Here is a 23,767-nt window from a genome sequence, read left to right as displayed (position 1 = left end):
TGGAAGCAGTATTTAACAGCTGCAAAGGCAGGTCAGAAACTCATGCTTGTAAAATTGTCTGTGTATGTTGGTGTGAATATATCCTGCAGTCCATGTGTGTCACCTGATGTCTAATTTACTTGTGTGCTGAATAATGGGTTGATTTTTTATTTTTTTATTTTTTACTAAATATGCCAAAGAGATGTTATTTTCTTTGGAGGCATTTAAAGAACTACAGGAGTTGTTTCAGGAGAGTTCAGGTTGATCGTAAATTATGACACACAGTCGTTCCAGCAGCAGAACTTCGTTGAGGTCGAAGTTCTCAGGTAAGTTAAGAGAAACACAAGAAGTCCAAGTGGGTCCTTGGTGCAACAATTTTCTATTTGGCTTTTCTAATGTTATGCAGAGTAGTGGTTTGGAAGGTGTTGAAGGTGAAGGGCTTGAAGGTGGTGAAAAAGACCCTAGAAGGCCGTTAAACAGATTGCATACATTTACCCGCTTTTCCATGGCAGAGTGTTCTCCTTAAAGCCAAAGGCTGTATTTAATATCTCTTTCTTTGCTGCTCTGTATGTGGGGAGTTATTACCATCCAACCTTATCCTGGAGATTCAAGCATTCAGTCTCTGCGGGTAGTAATTATCTGGCCTTGCATGACACAGGAGCGTGGAGCTTGCAACTCCCGACTTGATCCCCGTGGAGTCTAGATTGAAAGCTTGAGAGGGAAGTGAGAAAACATCTTGTGAAAAACCTAAAATCAAACGCCTTAAGTGCGAAACAGTATATGTTTAATGGAAAATGCTAACTTGTGATATAGGAAAGTGAGAAACAAAAAGTGAAATTAATCTATAGCTGTCATTGTGTTGCTTCCCTCAACTACTAAATGTTCACCAGTATGTTTAAATCCCTCACCCTGATCAGTGTGTATCTAACATACAAACGATCCACTATTTCACTGCTTTTCCTTTCTTACTTTTTTCTGTTTTTGATCTGAAAGGAATCCACGGGGCTCCCTTATGTTGCTAGCTTAATAATAATGTACAATGTTTTACAGATTACTAAATAGACGCTAAAATTAAGATGAGGTGAGGCATTCTAAAATGTGGAAGTATTCATCTGCAGTGTTCTTGTCTGTATACACAGTGTACTTTTCTTTTTCTTGGCAAATCGGATTACACAGGGTTCAAGCTGTTTCAGTATTGAGCCGCCAGCATGATGTATCCAGGAGATGGGATTATTTAAAGATCACCCACATACTGTGCAATAGTATTTACAGCTGCGGCATGTAATTAAATGTAAAGGAACATTGCAGCTGTATAGCAATTCATTTCTTCACTGAAATAGCTTAAGAATATATCTTAGAAGAACCTGGCCATGATGACAAGAACAACATGAAAACAGAATATTGCTGGTCTCACACAACTAAACGCATCACTCATGGGGGATGGAACGAAGTATATCAGATTGTGGCATCACCTTCCTTATTTATTTGTAACTTTCCATCTGTTTGGCTGCCTTTTTGGTAACCCATGTTAATGCACTGCTTTACAAAACTCCCTAGTAAATAAGAACAAGGTTGACCTAAAAGTCATACAGATCAAAACGTAACATATTTAAAATTTATTTTCTGTGTGTTGTAGGCGTGATGTCATTTATTTGACTTACAAAATTAATATATCATGATAGCAAGTTAAATTATTCCTCCCAGAAGGCAACTCAAGAACGACCAACCAGACTCCAAGACTCCACACTAGTCTTAAGTGTTTGAAGGCTGTAAATAAATATTATTACCCCCACCCTTGTGAAACTCTATTGACTCCTCTAACCAACCTGCACCACCTCCAAGTCATCTGCATCATCTGCAAAACCACCTGGACCAGCACACCCACCTTTCTGGTTGACAAGCTCACCGCCTCCTGAGTCTTCTGGTCGACATGCAGCCAGTCCCTCATCTGACTGGAGCTTAAGATGCAAAACATGAAAACACATAAGCAACAAGTTTTCTCAGTCTACGCACCCAGAATCTGATTCGACATCCAGTATCCATCTGGACCTCCCATACACATCTTCAATTTAGAGCTGAAGTCACACATCTTTAATGAACAATGCATCGTAGCACAGTTAAGAGGTCAAACCCCTCTTAGAACCCAGCATCCTCTGCCTGGATTGAGCCTCTGTACTCAACACTATGTTGCCTTTCGACTGGCTTTGCTTGATGCACTTACTTTAGCTTTCGAGGACGCACTAGCCCTTTCATCAGGCATAAGAGCTTATCCTCGAAAACTCCAGTTTTCAATGTGTAAACTGGAGTTAGCGTAGTTAGTTGCATGTAGCACAACAACCTCAATTACTTAGTACAGTCATATTTATGGTTTCATATATGCAGCTGTTGCCTCACTCAAGATCAGTAATGTATAAAGAAAGCACATATGCGGCCTCTAAAACTAATACAATCTTCAATTTTTTTAAACGTATTTCTTCAAATAAAGTGGATCAGTGCTTCAACATACATAATTCTTTCTTGGACAGATACATCACATACCACCTCTTTGATTAAATGTTTTACAATCCAAATTAATTAAGAACACAAATTGGAAATAGGCTTTTGTTATGCATTTTCTTCCTCAGAGTTCCGTTATCAAGCACACTACAGTTGCCAAAACATCTAAGGTCTCTCCTCTCCTGTTATTAGTTGCCTTCACTGGGGACTGAAAGCTTTTACAATATGCTCCACCTTCTATTTGCCCAGTTATATTTTCTTGTGATTACCTAGACTTGTCATTGAGTTTACATGCACTAGAATTAACTGCATGGATCTTAAAATGTTTTCCTGTGTTTCTTTGTTGACATTGATGGCCAGATTTGCTTTCTGAAACACCTGAACCACTTCAAGCACTGTAGGTGTTTTTTCAAGTTATTGTGTTGAAGGCCATGGAATATTTTTTTAATAACCTATTTTTATTGGTGTTCTGAAAACAAAACCTGTCATGTACATTAAACAGGAGGAAATTGTCATCACATTACAGTCATGGTTCTCATTATCTGGTTGTCGTTGCACAATGTTTACTCGCTTTTCACAATCATAGACTGAACTCAGCAATGCAAAAAGTTGTAGGGGATATTCCTCAGTCTTGCTCATGGAGACCCTATGGTTTCAGACAAGGGCCCCAAATTCTCTGGTGTTTATGCACTCATCCACATGGCATGTAGACAGACCTTTCAGCTGATGCACAAATAACCATAACTTGGTACATTCTGCCAATGGTGGGATGGGGGTGATGGCTGGGCACTACTTCTCCAGTGCCATGCAGTGTTTAGCAACTGGCAGTCCAATCCCCACTAGTGTTTTGTAGCAGGCCGTGCCTTCCTAGCTATCCATCAACCCGAAGATCATCACCTTGGGGTCAAGTTTCACTGGTCGACCCACCACTGCTATCTGTTCTCTCCGAACGTGTTGCCGGTAGTTACATGTTACCAGACAAGTCCATACTGCATGTAGGAAGCTGCTGCTTTCCTCTTCACCTCACTCCACAGGCAGCAGGGGGAAGGTGCTCCGCCCATACTCCACAGCCTAATTAGTTGGTAATACACCCTATGAATTTACTTGATTTGTATTACTCGCCGACACAAGGTAATGACCAGGGTGTGAGGGGCCATCGTTGCCTATACCCATTCATCGTCCTCAAGGTGACCCACAATCCTCTCAGATCTTCCTTGCAGTAACAAAGGATCTAGTGCATTTAGCAACAGAGATTTATATGTTCTAGAGATCCCTCCTTTCCCCAATTGTACCATAGGTATTTTGATCTCCATTGAGTTATATTCACGAGTTGTTGTTATATGGCTCCAACATGTCAGAGCTGCAAGTGCTTAAAAAAATTGAGTGCCATGAGCATGAACTTGCAAGGTAATTGCTCAAATGTCTTAATGTGGCTTGTTGTCCATGCATCCGCCTAGTAAGTAATGCTAGCGAGGTTCCACAACCACAAGTGAAAGCCCTTCCCAGCAACTACTTGTGGGACCCATGTTCCTTGCCCCAGTGGAGTTTCATTAGTAAGTTTGTCTTGCCGTTGGATGTGTTTGAGGGGAGCATTGCAGCATAGTTACATGGTTTTAGAAATAGGTGGGAGGGCATGGCGGATGGGTGCGCCATACTGTACAGCCAGTGCTTAATTTCTAAAAGAATGAAAGACAGTGCCCTAAGCTCCGCTTAGAAGCCCCCAGCCGGTACAATGGTAGGCTGTCCTAAATCCACCTTATGCCTCTTTATTCCACTAACAGACATTCCCTGCCCATTTATCTGGCTCTTGCAGATTACGGTTTTCTCCTCTTGTGACGGTTTTCCTTCTTTCTCTTCCTACATCTTTCTGTTTTGTCTGTTTTTCTCTCTTGTTCTTGTAATATCTTTTTTTAACACTTATTTTTATTGGCATTTGCGAAATAATCATAACAATCATTAAACAGTATTACAATAGTATTACAATACGTTGAAGGTTTTTCACCCCCTTCCACTTGGATTGCGGTTTATGTCTTCATCCACATTCGCAGACCCCTGTTGTATTTCTACAGTGTTTGCGGGTGTGTCCCAGGTCGTTTCATCAACTCTATGAGGCTAGTCTGTATGAACCGTTTGGATAGCGCTTTCTTCACAGCAATTCTCCAGAAAACTAGACTGGGCTATTTCCCCATGTGGTCAATTCCACTTGGGTGAAGGTGGGGGCATTTGCATCTCCTCACTGTGATTGCATGCTGATCGGATATTACCAGATGCGCAATGCTTTAGTAACTATCTAAAACCATAACTTTCTAACTTTCATCTCTGGGGGATTACATGTCTCTTATGTTGTTGTGAATCATTGGAGTCAATACTCCGTTGGGTGGGTGGTGATGAGGCCACTCAAGTCTATCCAGCGCCCAGCGACCCAAGATCTAACCCATCACCATTTAGGATGGGGCATCCCTAATGACACATCCCTCCACCCAGCGCCCGTCAGACCAGGTAGCCCACTCCACCATATCCACCCAATGAGGCATGCTAATCATTCAGTCAGCCTGGCCCTGCCCTCACCCATGTTGCAAGTTCCCTTCATTCGTGTCACAGCATCTGAAGATTGCTCCCATATATCCACTACCTCCTACTAGAGGCCTGCTATAGGTCTCCTGAATATACCCCTGACCTATTCCTTTTTAGAGCTCTCTCCTCTGCTCGAGCTCACATCGTCACATTCCTAATCCAGGTCTCCTCCTTAGGCCCCACCATCAACTTCCAAGCCATAGCTATTCGTTTATTTGCTAAGGTTAGTGCTAAGTCAAGGAATCTGTTCCCAACCTTCTTAGGTTCGGTCTGGGGAAGGTACCTACATTGCATACCTCTGTCATTCTCGAGTGTGCCGTTCAGGGTTGTATGAAGCTTAGAAAGGACCGTCCCTCGGTATACCTGCAGCTGTGTGCACCCCCATGTCATATACCTGAAGTCCCCCATAAATAGTTCTGATTTTGCATAGTTACTAGTGTGTCCCGTGTGTGTAGTTGTACTGTATGTACTGTAGGCATGTGTTGAGTGACACCTTCTGTGGGTACGCCAGCATTCGGCTGCATTTAGTGTCAGGCATATTTCGTCCTAACTCTGTATTCCAGTACCTCCTAAGGGCTTCCAGAGGTTTCCGAACCATAGTGTTCAATGCATTGTAGAACCATGTAATCAAATGTCTCCCTATGCCCTTCGTCAGTAGTAGTTAAAATATATGGTTCGCGGATTCTGCGCCTCCCTGTCTCCGTAGTTAGCGGGTACATAAAAGTACCTCATATGTGAGGAATTGGCCTGCTGGTGATGTGTTTTGTTTCATCAGGTCTGACAGCGTATGCATTCGAATTTAAGATTTGGCAACATCTTACCGAATCGCAATTTGAAATTGCGAATACATACCAATTCGGTGTTAGGAAGAAGCGTATTTAGGACTTCCCTTTATAATACCGAATCGCAGCGGTATACTGGAATGTTTTGTGAGCAAAATGCGTTTTCAAAACATTCACATTTTAGCATCTACTTCAAGTAGGTGGTACCCTATTCGTAAATGGAAAGGTGTTCCCAAGGGCCCCCCTTTCCGAATGTTCGTTAAAAAAAAATCTAAGAGCAGGTAGTGTTCCCAAGGACCACTGCCAGCTCTTGAAAAATGAAAAGAAAACTTTTCATTTTTCTTTTTAAAATGCAACCCGTTTTCCTTTAAGAAAAAAGGAAAAAAATGATTGCTTTATTTAAAAGCAATCACAGACAAGGTGGTCTGCTGACCCCAGCAGGCCACCATCCCTGTGATTTTAGAGATTCCTAATGGGTCACAAATTGTGACCGACCTCATTAATATTAATGAGGTAGGTCGATTTGCGACCCATTATAAAATGCTAAATGAAACTCATGGAGTTTAATACATTCAAATAGCGATTACCTAATTGTGATTAACTGAGAATCGCTATTAGGTAATCACTATTTGGAATAATGAAACATGTGGCCCAGGATCTTTGTCTCACCTAAGCAATACATTTGCCACTTTTATTTAAGAGATCTTTGCATATTTTAGGAACAAAGAGAACTCAGTTTCTGAATCAGACGTCAGAAAGTCAGACAAGGTGTTTATCTGTATTGAAGAAGCATTTAAGATGTGGAGTGTCTTCCATTGGATCATGTTATATATTGCCTTCTGTCATAAGACTGTTGGAAGACTATATTGAAAGTTTAGAGCATGTACCACAACATTAATAGCAACATCAGCAATTCCTAGGAACAATTCCCACCAGAATTTCATCCAAAAGCGATATTCATAAAAAAGGGTACTTGATCTTGATTTTCTTGCATTTTTCGGATTCCATTAGGCCAGATATGGAATTATCCAATTGCAAAAGAGCTTCAATTCTCAGCTCAATCAGTTCAGCACCTATGTTTTTACACATCAGCCTAAGTCCTTAATCTCCATGTCCATTCATAGTGGATGTATTGTTACCGCTGGAAAGACTATATCTACATCTAAATATGCAAAGATGGAGAGGAACATTTTAGTGCATACTCTCTTCCTAGTGGGCTGACCAAAGGAGTGCAAGCTTTACATCCCTCTGCAAAATTAACATGTTATGGAGGATTGAAGAAGTATATAGAGAGCTGGGCACTGCTCATTTGGAAGTTAATCTAGTAGCTGCAGCTGTTTCACACTTGCTACAAATTGTCTTTTTCTTAGCTGAAGATAGACCACTCTAAAAAAAATTCATTCTACTCAAAGGCTGTTTTCAATTTTCTTCGGAACCAAGAACAGGGTTCCATTTATTTGTGGCAGATTGTGACCAGGTTGTGCTTATGTAGCACCTCAAATTGGCCCTCTTCTTCCTAATGGTCCTCCATGTGTACCAATCAATCTCTGTTCTATTTGTCTATTAACTTTGAAGACCGCATTCCTTATTGGTGATTACATGATCTAGTTGAGCCGGGTGGGTGGAGACCTTTTTTTTCCAGGCTTCTTTCCTGACAAACTCTTTCTACCTAGCATGGTCTCTAGAATCTGTATTTCAGTCAAGATACCTTTTCTGCCTTCACATTCACTAGTACATCTTTCTGATGGGGAAGATGATTTATGTAAACTTGAGTTCACTGAGTTTGGTGTATCTATATTGAGAGAAGCAAATACAGAGTTGACTAACTATGTAGGCTGGTCTCTAACATGCAAAGGAAAATGCTGTGATGAAACAATTTGCATTGTTCTACTTTTGCATTTAAATGTTTTGTTCACTGGCAGGAAAGCAACCTTCAATCAGAGTCCATTATGCGAGAGGCAAATCAGCTCCTCTCTCCTAGCTCTTTTGAGAAGAGTCTGTTGCGGAGTTCTGTCAAGCTACAACTTGGTTGTTAACTTTATTTCATCACCAGGCATTACTGTTTTGATTGATATGTGAGTACAGAGGCTCGGTTTAGTAGAACATTTCTGCATTAGTTTTTATCAGTGTAAAAAATCAGTAACCCCTGACAGATGTGATGAAGCATGCCTGCCTGCAGTGTCATTATCTTTTGGGTTATCAGTCTGTCGTCATCGGGCGGATCTCATAATCAAATCTTTCGCTGTAATACGGACTTTCAACATCAAGTATCCATCAAGGTTGTAGCATCTACTTGGGAATTCCTTGGATATCACACAGATCGAGCTTTGTTACCATTTATGAAGCCTATCCATTTGTACTTCTAAACATCATTGAAGAAAGAATAATTTAAGCAGTTGACCCAAGACCTTGTTACTAATAGTTCAAGATATAAAGAAGTATACAAATTGTTTTGTACATAAGTGAAATCATCACTATGACATCGGTCATGTATTATTGACTAGACTATGAATTGATAGATGGACATAATATTTTAGATTACTCATAGGATAGCACATTGATATAGATGAATCATATTTATCTTTTTTAATTCTATATTTGATAATACAAATGTATTTTCTTTTTAGATTTGTGTGTCTTGGCTTTCATATTTACGTACACATATGTACCTTAATCACTGTCCCTTCTAGTGAGTTTGCTGTTAACATCTGGAAATAGAGGTATTGATTAGAAGACGTTACTTAATTTCAGTAATACTTTAGGTGATGTATTCTGACCTTCCTAAAGATTGCTCTTAGTCCCACTTATGTCTTCTATTTGAGAGTGAGTTAATTATTTGGCAATGCCGTATTTTGGTTTACTAAATGCATAGTTTTGTTCTTCATTCGTCCCGGCCTCTGCATGGTGAATTGGCTAGAACTGATGTTACCATTATGGACCCAGATTATCAATCCTGTGGACACCGTCTACTGCATCTGGCCGGCACAATATGCCAAAGAGGTGAATAACTAAATCAACCTCTGGATTTCTTTTGTATTGTCAGAATACTTCAAAATATGATCATACATTTTCTGAAAGATAAGTATTCATCAGAAAAAGCATTATGAAAGGTCTTTATGGCTGGTTCTCACTTTACCTGCATTTTCTGCTGGGGGGATTTCAATCCAGCTAGGTCCTTAAGTTCCATCCATAAATCCAGCTATTTTTACAGAGAATGTGACTTTGTCAATGTCAAAAGTAGGACCATTACCAAGAACCAATGTAATATGTGACAGGATGTTGGCTTTTGCATCTGGATCAGAGAGATTCTGGATCATGTGTAATACCTGTTTAGCATTATCTGTTTCCCTCTGTGATGGTCACCTCCCTCTAGCTTGCCATTCAATACTCATTCATTAGGAAACCCCTCCTTATGCAAGTACTTGCTAATACCTTTAAAAAGGTTGGTTCTTGCTAACGTTATTATAGTGCTCAGTTGAGATGTACCTGCCTCTGCGCAGTACTGAACAGACGTGGAGCACAGGGCCTAATTCTTTATGGAGAGTATTTCCTGAGTTTGGCCTTGATGCTCATGATTGCATTTAACAGTCTATACCTGTCAAATCAATAAACCTTACAGAATGTGACTGTGCAGCCCTTTTGTGGTTGAGATCTTTATGCGCAGTCTGCCTCCATCACAGCCCCTTAAGGCATAGGAAATAGTCTAAAACAGTCACCTTCCTTACTGTTTGATAAGAAAGTATTCACATGCAGAAACAGAAACTTTGTCCTTAGGGCAACTGAACTCTTCAGTAAGTCACGTTATGACTTAAAAAATTGGGAGAATATTGGAAAATGTCCCTAGTTTAACACCTTAGCAGCTATGGAACGTCCAGCTCCAGTGCTGGACGTTCCATTGCGCAGGTGCAGTTGGAACGTTCAACGGCCGACGGCAGCACTCCCGAGGTAGTGGTGCCGTCGGCCGCCGAACGTTCGAAGCACTTAAGGGGTTAATCCTCTGCTGGCAGAAGTAGAATGTCTTATTTGTCATTCAGAAGCATTTGACTGCCTTCAAGCAGCTTCAGATTAACCAAGATTTGGTTGAAACCACAGTCCAGGCTCCGTGTACATGCAGAGGCAAACCTAAACATTATCCATTCACACAGAGAAAATAAGGTCATGGTCCTACCAGTTGATAGTAAGTTTTATCCTGCAACAGCTGAAGTCTTGGAAAACTGAATAGTAGGAGTGATAATTGGCACGTCCTCCATTTTTGGCATTATTGGCAACCAAGGAAATATTCACCTTTGCATGTATGGAAAAGCATTGATGGTGAGATCTTATGTATAGGAGAAAGAACATGTCTACTGTACTTATTCCAGGAGGCCCAAACTTGGATGCAAACCCAATCCTATTGCCCAATCTGTCTATGCCTCTGATGCCTCAAAATAGTTCTCTCTTCCGGGGACTGCAACTCCTTTATTTTCACCTCTCATTGAGCATATGTCCCTGGTAGGAAAGGGAATTCTTACCTTTCCTGATAATGGTAACTCATCAACCACAGCCATTCTTTCATATTCAAGAAAGTACCATTCTCCTGGATGTAAGTGGAGGCTGTTGGTTTAATACTAGGGTGATATTTAACAGATTTGTAAATTAGCTAATGCAAACAAACCAAAGTATTATGGATGAAAAATTAAATTCATTTTAGGTTAACCGCATCGCTGCTGCTGCGATTTTTGCGCTGTGCGGCTGTTTTCCCTTTTCCGCGATACATGACGAGCTCAGCTCGTCATCAGCACACGCCACCCGTGGGTGATGACGAGCTTCGTCATCAACATCGAAAGGGTTAATATGGCTGTTGACGAATAATTTGGATATCACAGTTCCAGGTAAAGTGATGCATGCAGTCCATTGTAACTCCTCTGTGTTCATCTTGTAAACAATTCAGATGGTGAATTTGCGGAGGAAGTGACCATGGAATATATTCTCCAAGTTTAACTAATTTTGGCTAACTTTAAAGACCTGGCCCCTTAGATGCTTCTGACATCAAAAACAAATTATAGTAGTTGAAGCCATGTTGCAGTTGCAGGATTTAGACTGATAGCCTGAATATTTTTGCCATATGTTTACTGGGCAAATGAATTGTAATTGTGAATAAAACTTCCAAAATGGGTACCAAGCATTGTAGGTAAGCAACTTGTTTTCCTAGATACACAGAATGTACAGAATCCAGTCAGGTGTTTTGCTTGATCTTTTTTAAGTGAAATCAAATTAAGTTGATTTGTCTGTTTCACATCTTGTTTCATTACTGCAGGATAATGAGGGAAAAACCAAGTGTTGTCCTCGGCGTGGCTCACACAGTGGTTAAGAGAATGTCTTCATTTGTGAGGCAGATTGACTTTGCTCTGGATTGGATGGAAGTGGAGGCAGGTCGTGCGGTTTACAGGTGAGCACTGACTCTTAGGACGACAGAAATTCAGATTTGTATTGTCGTGGAGAAAATAGAGCCTCCCGTACAGGTAATGTTAATCTTAAGTTTACTCATGGGCTTTCCAGCATTTTGCATAGAGTTACATGTGATAGCTATTTCAAGTATCCAGAGTGACTATGAATATTTAAGGGATATGGTACTTATACATCCCACATTCTCTACCTCTAGATGATAGGAAGTCCTTTACCTAATTGAGAGGGGAAAGGAAGGGGTACAGAGAGAATTTTACCTCAGGAAAGTTAAGAATAGGGAAACCTGGGACTAGGACCTGCTCTCCATAGACCAACTACTTTCTGCTCAAATAAGCTTCTTTTCCCAAACTGAGATTGTTAGGTATTTGGCATGACAGGCTTTCTGTGTGTATATATGTGTGTGTGTATGCTTATGTATGTTCAGTTCAGATTTACTAATGTTTAGACTCAAGTCTTTAAAACATAAATACAAAACGATTTAGATTTACATTGACATTAAAAGTAACACTTTTTCTAATACAGATTCAGTCTTTTGTCCTGCCCAAGGCCTGGGCCACAATATTTAAGTAGACATCAATGAAATACTTCTCTCAGGGTTCCTACATTTGTAGCCAATACGTATTTTTAAAAATCATGCCGATGCAAAAACAACATCTAAAAATGTCATATTCAGCAAAAGTGCATTATTGCAATGTTATATACCATACTTTATAAAAAAAACTTTAAAAAATGAAATGACAAGGCCTATAAACGTGACAAAGATCAATTTAAAAATGCACATTAAAATTCTGACATTTCATTCCACATGTGCAATTATTCATCCATATCCAAAAAAGTTTAAAATTCTCCTCCCTCCAATACCGAACATTCAAAGCCACCCTACATTTTAAGAGAAGTGAACGTGAAAATTGGTGGCAGGGAAAGCCGCTATGTAGGGAAACACTCTTCTATTTTCCCATGAATCTAATTTATAACTTGCAGAGGATTTCTTCCCATCATACTTCATGTCAGCCAATCTAGACTGGCCAAATGTACCTCGGCCTTCGATAGGAGTGAAGCCTCGGTCACCTTAATTTTTTTCATTTTTAAGGCCACATCAATGATGCCTAATCTCTTCCTGACCTGCACTGCCTACTTAAGCTCACTTCTTCCTATTTCGGTAGCACAGAGAACTGCTATCTTCCTCCAATATTGGAGCTTTCATAGATTCACATGCCTGAATCATTCCCCGTCGTCGAGACGGGAGTCTCCGGTACATAAAAAAGCAATGCTTAATAGTATAGCAAACTGAAAAGAGGCCTAGGCCTATTTTCCTTTTGCAACCCATAACCTTCGTTATGTAAAAGAGACCAAACTTCTCCCTGAACCAATCCGAGCTCCTTACCCTCTAGAACCCTCCTGAGAGAACCTTTTGCCCCTCAGATTTTCTACCGCACGTTGTGCTAGGGAGTCTCCTTTGAGCTCTGCTCAAATTCTACAGTTTCTACTCCATTTGGATTGGATTTTTGAGTTTCTTTTTCTCATTTACTAATTTGAATTACTGCCTACTTATTCTCCATTTCCTGAGAATGGCTGACAAGGAGAAAAAGGGTTTATTCAGAGCCTGTGCCACCTGTTCTAAGAAAAGGCTCTATACAGACGACCCTCATAAGGATTGCATCTACTACCTTTATCCAGACCATCAGGCAAAGGATTGCAAGGTATGTCGTACCTTTTCAAATAAAACTTTGAGGGATCGTGAAGGAAGGCTTTTAACTATGGCTTCAAAAGCTGAAGGCCAGAAAAGAAGTCATGTCTAGTGACAGTGATGAGGCGTCTTCAACTTCTAGGAGATCTAAAAAAAAAGCTGATCTCCTCCGGCTCATACCTCAGGGTAACGACCTGAGAAGTCCCTTAAAAAGACCTCTCTAGGGTCTTCTGGGCACAGTCCTCTAAATCTCCTCCAACCAAGGAAAAGGAGAGCCAGGCTCACGCTTCAGGGGTAAAACATACCAAGAGGACAAGCTCAGAGCCCTCAAAATCACTCTCTAAGATCAAACATTCATTCAAGAAGCCAGCCTCTACACCTCCTGAGGAAAAATTGGAGAGATCTACATCGTGGACGGGCGCGTCGACGAAGAAAATGGCGTTCGTCGTCGACGAAAACTGAGATAAAATGTACTTCTGAGCCTTCATCCCTGTCGACTGTGGCACCGTCGACTACAGTGTCGACGCAGAGATCTGTGACGACGACGGCATCGACGATGACAATGGTGACGATCACTTCGTCGACGGTATCGTCGACGACGACAACAACGGGATCGTCGACGGCGACAGTAGCAGCAACGTCGATGGCAGCATCGACGACGATAATTTAGTTGGCAGTTTCGACGGCGATCACGTCGACGGGCTCGTCGCCAAGAGAAAAAACCCAGAAAAACGGGAATTTGTCAAGAAGAGGACAATTACCCCAGAACTTACCTCTCCAATTAAAGTGACACCTCTGGTACTATCTCACCTATTGGAGGAGGAAGAGTCAGAGGAAGAGGAGGATGATGGCGGTCCTTTTGGCTACGCCAGTAGCCCATCGCAATTGCACGTGAAGTGCCAAGAGGGTGACTCAGAGGATGAATATGAAGGGTATCAGGATCGTCCCCAGCAATACTATCGCCAGGAGTATCAGGAGGAGATGGTGAGCGTTCCATCTTTATTGCTAAAGGATCTGCAGATAATGCTGGAGAATTATAAAAAAGAGGCATCCTGTACCTCATGCCTCTCAGGACATACCAGTGGCTACACCTCAACCATGCTCTATTCCAAGTGCGAAGGCGAGAGATTTTACCAGAGCCCTTGCCTAGATCACCACTACCAAGGTCTTTGCAAGAACCAGTGACCACAGGTGATGATCAGGAGGAGGGAGAGATAACGGACCCTAGCAGGGAGTGGGACGATTATCTCATTCCGTTGTCTTCATCTCCTTCACCAAAGCCCGTCGATTCACCACCGGAGGATATTGGTCGGTTTCATAATTTAATGGAGAGAGCTACAAATCGATTTGCTCTCACCATGTCATCTGACAAGACAGAATGTTTCTTGTACGACTTCAAGCAGCCATAAATGCAAGGCAGTTCGGTCTCTCCCAATTGTCAGTCATCTATGGGAAGAAGGCCTGAAGGTCATGGAGATACTGGCAACGGTCACTCAAGTACTCGCCAGACTGGACAAAAAGTATAAAGCGCCTTCGGAAGCTCCAGCTTATCTTCTAGGCCACCCCAAGCTGGACTCAGTTATAACCCAGGCGGCTCAGCAGAAATCAAGGAATCCATCAGCCCCTTTTACAACACCTCCTGACAGAGAGGGCAGGCGATTGGACTATGCGGGGAAGAGGTTTTCCTCCATGTCTGCCCTTCTAGTTAGAGTGGCGAATGCCCTGGCCATTCTGGGCAGGTACGATAGGCAGATGTTGTGAGATCTCTCGCCTTACATAGACTGCATTCCAGAAGCTGATTGACAGGAGGCCAAGAAGATTCTCCAAGAAGGGGAAAGAACTTCGGCTGAAGTCATTGATTGCACGATGGACATCGCGACCACGGCCTTCAGATCTTTGAGATGAGCAGCAGTCCTACGCCGGGAAGGATGGCTGAGAGCAACAGTGTTTAGGCCGGAAGTCCAGAATAAAATCTTGGACCTTCCTTTCAATGGAGAGGATTTATTCGGTAAACATATCGACGAGGCACTACAAATTATCAAAAAAGATACTGATACGGCAAAATCATTAGGAACACTGCAATATCGGAAGGTTCCTTTTCGAGGCTCTAAAGGTAGAGGCCAATCATCTTATAGAGGAGGATACCAGCAAGGCCGGTTCTCTTCTTACTCAACCTCATCTCAGCCCTACCGTCAGCAGTATTCGCAACGTCAATCAGGAGGCTACACAAAGTCTACTCCTAGAGGTAGAGGAGGTCGTCAGGGGCAGGACAAAACCCAACGACAATGACAACCTTCAGGATATGGCTACACCTATCCCTCTGACGTCACATGTTCCCCTGTGTGGTAAAATTTCTTATCTCCAAAATTGGCAATGAATAACTACGGACCAATAGGTCCTCAACATAATACAATTCTGACACACCTTAGAACTTACAAACGCCCCCTTGTATACTGCCGAAACATCAAGAGGTCAAGCACTTACATCAGATGCGTCTGGAGATTCGGACAATTCTCCGAAAGGGATCAATAGAACCGGTACCAAACTCCCAGAGGGGAAGGGGATTTTACTCCAGGTTTTTTCTAGTCAAGAAAAACGTTCTCCAATGGTGTCCTATTCTGGACCTCAGATCCCTAAACCCCTATCTCAAGAAGCAATCTTTCAGGATGGTTTCCCTTCAAGACATCCTTCTGCTGTTAGACCCAGGAGATCATATGACCACATTAGACTTTCAGGATGCGTACTTTCACATCCCCATCCATCCTTCCCACAGGCAGTACCTTTCAGTTTGTGGTAGCCGGAGAACATTACCAATTCAAGGTACTGCCGTTCGGCCTGAAATCAGCCCCGAGAATTTTTACAAAATGCCTGGCTCCAGTGGCAACTGTTCTAAGGAAACAGAAATATCAAGTATTTCCTTACCTCGACGACTGGTTGATCACAGTGCCATCAGCAGCATCGGCCCGATCGTCAACAGCGGCGTGCATGGAGTTGTTTGCCATGTTAGGTCTGACTTTAAACAAAGAAAAGTCATTTCTTCAGCCGACACGAAACATCTCCTTTTTAGGAGCAATACTGGACACAGAGGTAAACAAAGCGTTCTCCTCCAGAGAAAGACAGCTGAAAATAATATCTTTATTCCAGGACTTTACAAAAAGAAAGTGTCTTTCAGTACGCAAGTACAAGTCATTACTGGGAACGATGTCATCTTGCATTCCCCTTGTACCTTTCTGCAGGTTAAGGATGCGTCCGTTGCAAGAGCAACTAGATTTACAATGGCATCAAGCGGAGGGATCCTTCGATGACATAGTCAAGGTGACGCCGATCATGATTCAAGTGGCGAGATGGTGGACCCAAAAGTGGAACGTCTCGCAGGGTCTTTCATTCCTCACAGAGCCAGCCCCACTGGTAATTACTACAGATGCGTCCCTAGAAGGATGGGGAGCGTTCCTTCAGGACCTCCAAGTCAGCGGCCTCTGGAAGTTGCACGAGCAACAAATGCATATCAACTTATTGGAACTCAGAGCCGTCTGCTTGGCATTGCTAGCGTTCCTACCAAGGATAAGAAGATCAGCTGTGTTAATAAGAACGGACAACACAACAGCGATGCACTACTTAAACAAACAGGGAGGAACAAGATCACTCTCCCTGTCTCAAGAGGCCCAGAAGATATGGGAATGGGCGCTGCAACACAAGATATCCATAACAGCGGAACATCTCCCAGGAGACAATAATGTCAAAGCAGATACTCTCAGCAGGCTCAAATCCACCTGCCACGAGTGGGAGATCGACCAAGGGTTTCTAGACAACATCTTCCTAGATGGGGGGAACCGACAGTAGACCTCTTCGCAACAGCAGAGAACAGGAAATGCTGGTTCTTCCCAAGCTGGCTTCCCCAACGGGGATCTTGGGGGAATGCGTTTTTGATTGCATGGTCAGGCGTCTTTGCCTACGCCTTTCCTCCAATTTCCCTCCTGCCACGCATTCTTACGAAGATGAAAAAGGAGCTGTGCAAGATAATCCTGATAGCCCCATGGTGGCCCAGGCAACTCTGGTTTACGGTGCGTCTGCTACTGTCGGAGGTCCACCCGATTCGCCTCCAGTCAATACCGTCGATGTCCCGGGGACAAGTGCTCCATCCGGACCCGAGGTCATTACACTTAGCGGCCTGGCTCCTGAACACTGTGAATTTCAACATCTGAAGATCTCAGAGGAATGCAGAGACATCCTATCAAAAGCCAGAGCAGATAGTAAGAACAAAACTTATAGGATGAAATGGAAAAGATTCTGTTTGTGGTGCCAAAGATGTAACATTCATCCTCTGACTTCGGCAGCGCATGAAATTATTACATACATTTTACTTTTCGCAAAGTCTGGTTTGGCTCATGCATCTCTAAAGGTACATTTAGCTGCAATTTCACTCTACAGAAGGACTGCCTCAGGACCGTCTCTATGGTCAGCAAGAATCATTAAACAATTCATGAAGGGATTGTTCCGAGTTTTTCCTCCAGTAAAGCCTCCACCATCTCTCTGGCACTTGAACATTGTTCTTTCTCAATTAATGAAACAGCCTTTCGAGCCAATACTCGGGGCAGACCTTAAATTCCTATTGTGGAAAGTGGCGCTTCTCATCGCGCTCACTTCAGCAAGGGGAGTAGGGGAATTACAGGCTCACACTATTCAAGACCCTTTCTTACCATTTAAGGAGGACAGAATGATTCCCAGAACTAACCCGAAGTTTATTCCAAAAGTGCCAAATGACTTTCATTTGAACGAGCCACTAATTCTAAAACTATTCTTTCCTCAGCCAACAACAGCGGCGGAAAGAGTTCTCCACTCGCTGGATGTCCCGCGCTGTCTCAAATTCTATTTACAAAAGACTAGACCCTTCCGCAAGTCTTCACAACTTTTTGTCGCTTTCAGCGCGCCAAGGAAGGGCTTCCATTTGTCAAAATGTGGAATTACCTGATGGATTTCCAGTGCGATGGAATTTTGTTATTAGGCAGCTGGAAAGCCTCGGAATGCACAAGTTTGTGCCCATTCGACAAGAGCAGTGTCCACCTCCATGGCTTTGTTTGCGGGTGTTCCGATCCAGGATATCTGCAGAGCAGCGACCTGGAAGAATACGCACACCTTCACCAGGCATTACTGCTTGGATGCAGCCGGGATAGAGATGTGGCGGTCGGAGAAGCGGTGCTGAAAAACCTTATCCAGTAACGGTGAGCCCTCTTTTACATCCCTCCGTCCTTATTTATTGGTTACAGTTGCAGATTCTTTTTATTGTTATGGTTGGTAACAGTGGTTGCAACACTAATATGCAGAATTCTAAGCTCAATATGTATAGAAGGATGATGTCTTAAGTAACTATACTAGATCTGCATTTGATCTGAAAAAAAAATGTGCTTTATGCTACTGCTCGCTATTTTAATTCAGGCATGTGAATCTATGAAAGCTCCAGTACTGGAGTAAGAAAACAAGTTACTTACCCGTAACTGTAGTTCTCCAGTATTGGAAGCTTTCATAGATTCACATGCGACCCACCCTGCTCCCCTGAGAAGCTCACCTCGGATTTAGCACAAAAGGTGTTTACGGCACAAGTGTGCGAAAATCTGAGGGGCAAAAGGTTCTCTCAGGAGGGTTCTAGAGGTTATGGGTTGCAAAAGGGAAATAGGCCTAGGCCTCTTTTCAGTTTGCTATATTACTAAGCATTGTTTTTTTATGTACCGGAGACTCCCTTCTTGACGATGGGGAATGATTCAGGCATGTGAATCTATGAAAGCTTCCAATAATGGAGAACTACAGTTACAAGTAAGTAACATGTTTTCTTCTGAGCCTCTGAGGACCAGAGTTTATCCCAGAATCTCAGGGTTATTTTGAGCCAAGAAATTCCAGGTCTGCAAATCCCCTTCAAGTCTTATTGCCCGGCCCATCGCAGATATGGGGAGACCAAACAATTTTTTCAGGCACTTATTCTCGCACCTCTCCTAGCTTCCCGCCATACTCTAGGACAATACCTCGGCACCATAAATACATTGGGTGTGAACCATTGCACTATATGCTGTTAAAAGGGAAGACCAGGAAGGACCACCAGAATTATTCCTAAAGCAGACTAGAAGCCCTAGAGTTGCATCTGCCTGTGTCTCAACCAAATCTTTATGTTGGGCCCAGCTGAGCATTTTTGTAAACCTCATATCTCAATATTTATATGTAGACACCACCTCCACTATCTTATTTCCCCAAATTATTTTTTTCCCCCAAAAGGGATTATTTTGGTTTTACCCATGTTCACTTTTAACCTATTTACCTAACAGGACCTATTGAATTTATTCTGTGTCCTCTGTAGGCTAATTTGGGTCTGTTCAAGAGTCGCAAGGTCATCCGCACAAAGTATGCAATGCATATGTCTACCCCTCATTTTCGAGATGACTGTGTAGCGGCCAGCACAGTGCAAAGAACAAGGAACACAGTGTGGGGTCCAAATGCAACCCTGTCTTAATCTGTTGCCTAGAGATATCCTTTCTGAGAGGTACCCATCCATGTCAAGCTCAATCTGGGTCCAGTTTTGGGAATGAAGTTCCTACAAGATTGGCAATAAACATAGGGGAATACCCTGTTGTCATAGTTTAGACCAAAGCAAAATGCGAACTATCAAATCAAAAGCCGAACTAAAATCAACGAAACAACAAAATAAACTCCCTGTAGAGTCCACTGCCTTTTGGCTCAGGGGTCGCAGACTAATACAATGATCTGCTGTTGAGTGCCCGCATTTGAAACCCCCTTATTCCATTCATATTGTTTCATTAAAACAATCCAATTTTTTAAAGAGATAAGGATGACCTTTGAATACAGTTTTGCACCCACATCTCGTAAGCGAATCAAAAGATAGTTACCAGGTATATCCTTCCTCCCTTTTTTATGGATCGGTTTGATTACTGCACCCTTCCAAATAAGTGGGAATATATCCAACTTAGTAATGGCTAAAAAAACCTTTGAAAGGAAAGTTGCCCACCTCAAAGGGTTAGTCTTAATCACAATTGCGGGGAGATTATCGGGTCCTGCTGCTTAAGTCAGATTTAAAGAGGTTATTAAGTTGACCATAAATTGGACGGAGAAGGACTCCGATGCCTCCTCCTCCAATCTGTTCTTGGAACTATGCATCTTACCGGAGGTGTCTCATTTCCACATCCCTTCTTGACTAACTTCCAAAATGGCCTCATGCCCTTACCCTGGAGGGGGCTAATCATGAAGTCTCAATTTGATTGATAATAGGCTTGCTTCTTAGCCCTAGCCAATGACTCATATGCCCTTTTTTATGATTATAGCTTTCAAGAGTAATCATAGGGTCGCTGGAGCACCTGGCCCTTCCTGCTTTCCTTAACTCCTTCCTCACCTGCAATAACTCCTTATCAAACCACAGCTGCTTTGGGGACCAACTAGACTTTTTCTCTCTTGCTTCCTTATTACATAGCCGTACTATTGAGGTCAAATGCTTAACTACATTGGTTCATGGTCTTAGCTTACCATTCCAAGACTTTCATCCTTGTACTTCTGTCAAGAGCCAACTCGCTAAGGATTTGATACTACGTCAGTTGGGTCATGTACCTTGTTGTTAGAAGTTTTGTGAAGGCAACTTCCATCAGTATCACCCACTCCCTTACTAATACCTCTATGGCAGTAACAATTTTCAAAACCCAATGATCACTGAGTCTGATTCACCTCAAAGCCAGACAGTGGCTCGACGACTGCACCAACACCCTTGCCCCGCTCAAGAAACCCTCAAACAGCCACACCAGCAAGAGAGTCACCTGGTTCACCGACGAGCTCCAGACCTCCAAACGCGCATGCCGGAAACTGGAGAAGATATGGCTCCACGAACGCACACCGGACAACCGCGCAGCCCACAAGGACGCCCGCCCGCAGACATCACCACCTCATCAGACTAGCCAAGAGATCCTCCTTCAAAGACCGCTTGGATAACAACTCACACAACAGCAAAGAGCTCTTCAGCATTGTTAAGAATTCTGGAACCCCAGCGCCAACGCCAACAACATCCCGCCCTCACAAGAACTATGTGACTCACTAGCCTTATTCTTCCACCGCAAGATCGCAGACATCCACGACAGCTTCAACACCACGACCGCCCCGACTACGCCAGACTCCACACCTCCTGTGAGCACCACCAGCGTCAACCGTCTGACCTCCTGGTCCAATGTCAACGATGATGAGACACGCAAGGTCATGAACTCCATCCACTCAGGATCTCCGTCAGACCCGTGCCCACACCACGTATTCAACAAAGCAGACGCAGCCATCGCACCCCAACTACGGAAGGTCATCAACATCTCCTTCGAAACAGCGACATTCCCCGAAAGCTGGAAGCACGCCGAAATCAACGGCCTCCTCAAGAAGCCCAAAGCAGACCCCATGGACCTCAAGAACTTCCGGCCCATCTCCCTGTTCCCGTTCCCGGCAAAGGGCATAGAGAAAATCGTCAACCTGCAATTGGCCGGCCACCTGGAAGACAACAACATCTTGGACCCATCCCAGTCCAGATTCAGACGTAACCACAGCACAGAGACGGCCCTCATCGCCGCCACAGACGACATTAGGCACCAACTAGACGATGGTGAAACACCAGCCCTCATCCTCCTGGACCTGTCAGCCGCCTTCGACGCGGTCTGCCATCACACCCTAAAGACACGCTTCCTAGAAGCTGGGATCCAAGAGAAGGCCCTTGACTGGACCACGTCCTTCCTCTCCGGCAGAACCCAGAGCGTTCGCCTCCCACCCTTCCGATCCAAAGCCACTGACATCATCTGTGGCGTCCCCCAGGGCTCATCCCTAAGCTCGACGCTGTTCAACATCTACATGGCCCCCCTCGCACAAGTGGCCCGCCATCACGACCTTAACATAATCTCCTACGCCGACGACACCCAGCTCATCCTCTCCCTCACCAGGGACCCACACACCGCCAAAACCAACCTCCACGAAAGAATGAAAGCCGTCGCCGACTGGATGAGGAGCAGCCATCTGAAGCTGAACTCGGACAAGACGGAGGTCCTCATCCTCGGACCCACCCGCTTAGCCTGGGACGACTCCTGGTGGCCGACCACATTGGGAACAGCACCAACACCCACCGACCATGCACGCAACCTAGGATTCATCCTCGACTCCTCCTTCATGTTTAAACAGGTCAACGCAGTCTCTTCCTCCTGCTACAACACCCTCCGCATGCTCCGCAGGATCTACAAGTAGATCCCGACCGAAACAAGAAGAACGGTGACACATGCCCTCGTCAGCAGCAGACTGGAGTACGGCAACGGACTATAAGCTGGAATTCCAGGCAAACACCTACGACGAATACAACACATCCAAAACGCCTCCGCCCGACTGATCGTCAACGTCCCCCGCCGCAGCCACATCACCCCCCACCTGAGAAACCTACACTGGCTCCCGTCGACAGGAGGATCACCTCAAGCTACTGACCCACGCACACAAAGCACTCCACAACGCCGGACCAGCCTACCTGAACAGCTTCCTCAGCTTCCACACGGAGGCTCAGCTTCCACACTGCCACCTGCTGGCTCCGCTCCGCCAGCCTCGCCCTCGCCACCGCCCCCCGCATCCAACGAACAACCTCTGTCAGCAGATCCTTCTCCTACCTCGCCGCCAAGACCTGGAACACCCTCCCTACCCACATACGGCAGACCAAAGACCTACTCGCCTTCAGAAGACTCCTCAAGACCTGACTCTTCGAACAGTAGAACTTTTGTCAGACCCACCAGGTTCCTCTGAACAACCTCCCACATCTCCTTCCAGGCCGCTATGTGGTTTATAAAGACGGTAGCAATTGTAAGGCTATTTTGCTGCAGGGAGCCCTCATACAGATCCAAGGAGGAAGCCAGTAACAGCGCCTCGCAAGCCTGATTCAATTTCACTTTTGTTTTCCAATGCGCACGCGCGCTCAGCACACCTTCACCCTTATAAATATTAAAGAACGTTACAATGTACAGAACGGTTTTCACGATGTAAAACCTGTCAAGCACTGTGAAAATGGGGGAATGGATGGGGCGTGCGTTTCAGTGTGTAAGGGGGAGGGGGCTGGCTGGTCCTCACACTACTTAACCTGTTAAACTCCAGATTGGGGAAGATTGAGGAGAAATTTGATCTCCTCATCAACAGAGGCCTTGCTTGTGGCACCCCCCGAGAATGGCCGACCCTCCTGCTCCGGGACAAGCCCCAGGGCCTACAGGGATCATATTAGGAAGGCTAAGGACCAAAGGAAGGTGATCTACTTAAACCTGTTCAGTTCAATTAACATTGTCCAACATTCCCCAGCCCACTCCCCCCTTGATTCCGTCACTGGCTTGTGCAAGTAACAGCCCCCGGGGGACAACCCGTTTGCCCACTCGTGAACACCAGGCTAACTTACAAACAACAGGATTAAGCGAGAGGCCGGCAACTGAGGCAGACCAGAGTCTAGTGCCTCCACTAGTTGGCACAAATCAGTCGCATGCACCAGACCTCCCCTAGCAGCCCTACCGTATGTCCCGCTCCTGGTCAAAGTACCCCCACTGAGTATGGGCCAAAGGGAGTCAGCAGTCATTTCCTCTGAGCTGCACGGGTTGCATTCTGCGAGTAGCCTCTGAGGTGTGGAAGAGGTGGGCACGTGCTGACAGGTGAAGCCGTACAAAAGGGGATGATGGACGGAGCGTTTGAGCAAATTAAACAGTCACCCCCAGTCAAATGATCTGGGTTTAATCCATCACCATTCTTTAGCTCACTCCGCCATCCCAGTTCAGAC

The 23,767-nt window shown here is 44.1% G+C and overlaps 1 protein-coding gene across 1 annotated transcript in view; it reads left to right on the top strand.

Moving 5' to 3' along the window:
* The window catches only part of PNPLA7 (patatin like domain 7, lysophospholipase), a 1,710,105-nt gene that overhangs the window by 591,728 nt on the left and 1,094,610 nt on the right, over window positions 1-23,767 (top strand). Inside the window, exon 18 of the mRNA XM_086921192.1 lies at window positions 11,128-11,259. Within this exon, the coding sequence (XP_086777318.1) occupies window positions 11,128-11,259 (132 nt within the window). The remainder of the gene's footprint in view (window positions 1-11,127; window positions 11,260-23,767) is intronic.

This window comes from Lissotriton vulgaris, chromosome 5 (genome assembly GCF_964263255.1).
Source record: "Lissotriton vulgaris chromosome 5, aLisVul1.2, whole genome shotgun sequence".
Taxonomy (NCBI): domain Eukaryota; kingdom Metazoa; phylum Chordata; class Amphibia; order Caudata; family Salamandridae; genus Lissotriton; species Lissotriton vulgaris.
This window is presented reverse-complemented; position numbering and strand designations above follow the sequence as displayed.